Source organism: Myotis davidii, unplaced genomic scaffold (assembly GCF_000327345.1).
Source record: "Myotis davidii unplaced genomic scaffold, ASM32734v1 scaffold1208, whole genome shotgun sequence".
Lineage (NCBI taxonomy): Eukaryota > Metazoa > Chordata > Mammalia > Chiroptera > Vespertilionidae > Myotis > Myotis davidii.
In genome coordinates, this window is record NW_006299241.1 from 214,788 (window position 1) to 216,891 (window position 2,104).

A 2,104-nucleotide genomic window follows, 5' to 3' on the forward strand; every position below is an offset into this window, starting at 1 on the left:
CAAACAAATTTCACTTCAAAGAGAAAACATTATTCCTAAAACATACAATTTCAACCTCTCCTCTGATGCTAACACAGGAATTTAACATTCTTACACCAACTTTTATTTTAAATGCCCCCAATTTATCAATCGTACATCCAGCTTACAGTATGAGAAAAGCAGAATAGCCAGTGAATGCTAAGTACAAGCTTTCCTTTTTTCATCTCATTTCACACTCTGGCAAATATAACTGAGAAAAGAAACCTACCTGTCAGCGCTGAGAATTGTTAAAGTGAACACTGATACACCAACAGAAGTGAGCCGAATGAAAGAGAGCACCTTACATCCAATTCTTCCGAACAGCCATCCTTCTGCAAGGTAGTGTGTTGCATCCACCGGCACACAAGTTAGCAGAAGTAAAAGATCTCCAAAAGCCAGACTAGTGATGAAAATATTTGGAACCGTTTGCATGGATTTAGTCTTGAAAAAGACTTTGATGAGAATAGCATTTCCAAGGATGCCCACTGAAATGATCACAGCATACGTTATATAGATGGCACACAATGCTTCTATTCCTGGAGAGTTGTCTCTGGTCCATCCTTTATTTTTGGTATCATTAGGAACAACAGAGCTGGATGATTCTGTGTCATTTGTGATTGAAATGAAAGTCTGATTAGGTGACTGAGGCTGTCTTTGAGGCATTTCTTCTGAAGACTATGCTTTTAATATTTCTTCTGTTCAGTTCAAGTGTGGTTGACTGTCACGTCTAATGCCCACATCTAGTTATGAGATGATAGAGGAACAGAGCAGAATGGCAAGCAAATTGAAGACATCCGGATACTGCTTTCCTTCAGTTGTTCTGTGTCTCCCAGCATGCTTGGCTAAGTGCTTATGAATCTGGCACTGAAGAGTCAGAGGTGGAGGAGTTTTATTGGCGTTTCTGTGACAGAAGGAGGGGGGGGTTGGGAAATGCTCTGCAGTTGCTTGTTCTTCCCTGTTGGGGAATCTTATGAATAACGAGATAGTATAGAATAATACCTATTGTTTATTAGAATCACTCTGTTTCCATATCAAACCACAAAAATCTATATAGATCTTGTTACTTTTCTCCTGGGGCTCATCATTCACTTTTTGCAATCAGAAGATGGTTTAATGTATTCTTTTGCATGATAAATAAGTATGTATGTCTCCTAAAGCACAAACTTGAATCCACTTCTCTAGATTTCATATCAGTGAGGTGCTGAAGCAAATATCACTCACATTTTGACAGGGCTGATGTCACCTCCAAGGAGGGATAATTCAGGTGACCTGGGCTTATCACCTTGTTCTGACACATGGTAATTCCCAACTTTGTGCATATTACTTGGGCTGCACTGCACAATTGCAAAGCAACCTTGATGAGATGAAAATGCAGGCAAACCACCAGTTTCTTTGCCCCTAAATGTCCTAATAAAACAGTTTTTACTGTCTGACTGTCTGTTTTAAAGATATTTATTTTAAAATGCTTTTTAGCGTTTTTTTCTTTAGAAATGGTTATAATGAATCTTCCTTGTTACAAAACAAAATAACACAGAACACAGCTTGAGGTTCTGACACAGAAAGACTTATAAGAATGAAAATTATTCTTTTTAAGTGAGGGAATGTCATAGGTTACTCCAGAGGTGACGAAAATGTAGATGATATCAATGGAAGGAGGCAGAAAATGAGGACAATTTACCTTAGTACCTGCAAGAAAAGGCCCTTGTTACAGAAAATGTGACTATGTGATTTATGCGTGTGTAAATGGGGTGGAGGAGGGGGTATTTGGGAGTGGGCAGCCAGCAGTTTGAAGGCATTTAATAATATACCTGCTAAAAATATTTTCTGAAGTAATCAATTTCAAAGGATAATCTCTCAGCTAGGAGAAACTTTTTGTAGTAAGGTACTTATAAATATACCCATATAAGAATTAGCCTGGGGAGTGAAATGAAAGCTAGCCAGTGAACAAGAGGGGCAAAGAAAGATGGCTCTTTATACTGACAGAATAGTTGTAATAAATTCTACAGGGAAAGCTAATTGCATGAATTGAATCAATTATCTCATTAATTTGAACCCCCTAAACCAGGGGTGGGCAAACTTTTTGACT

General features: G+C 38.2%; 1 protein-coding gene across 1 annotated transcript in view; it reads right to left on the reverse strand.

The window, feature by feature from the left end:
• The window catches only part of BRS3 (bombesin like receptor 3), a 4,704-nt gene extending 3,877 nt beyond the window's left edge, over positions 1-827 (reverse strand). Inside the window, exon 1 of the mRNA XM_006774700.2 lies at positions 248-827. Within this exon, the coding sequence (XP_006774763.1) occupies positions 248-681 (434 nt within the window). The 5' untranslated portion in view covers positions 682-827. The remainder of the gene's footprint in view (positions 1-247) is intronic.
• Between the last annotated feature and the right edge of the window lie 1,277 nt (positions 828-2,104).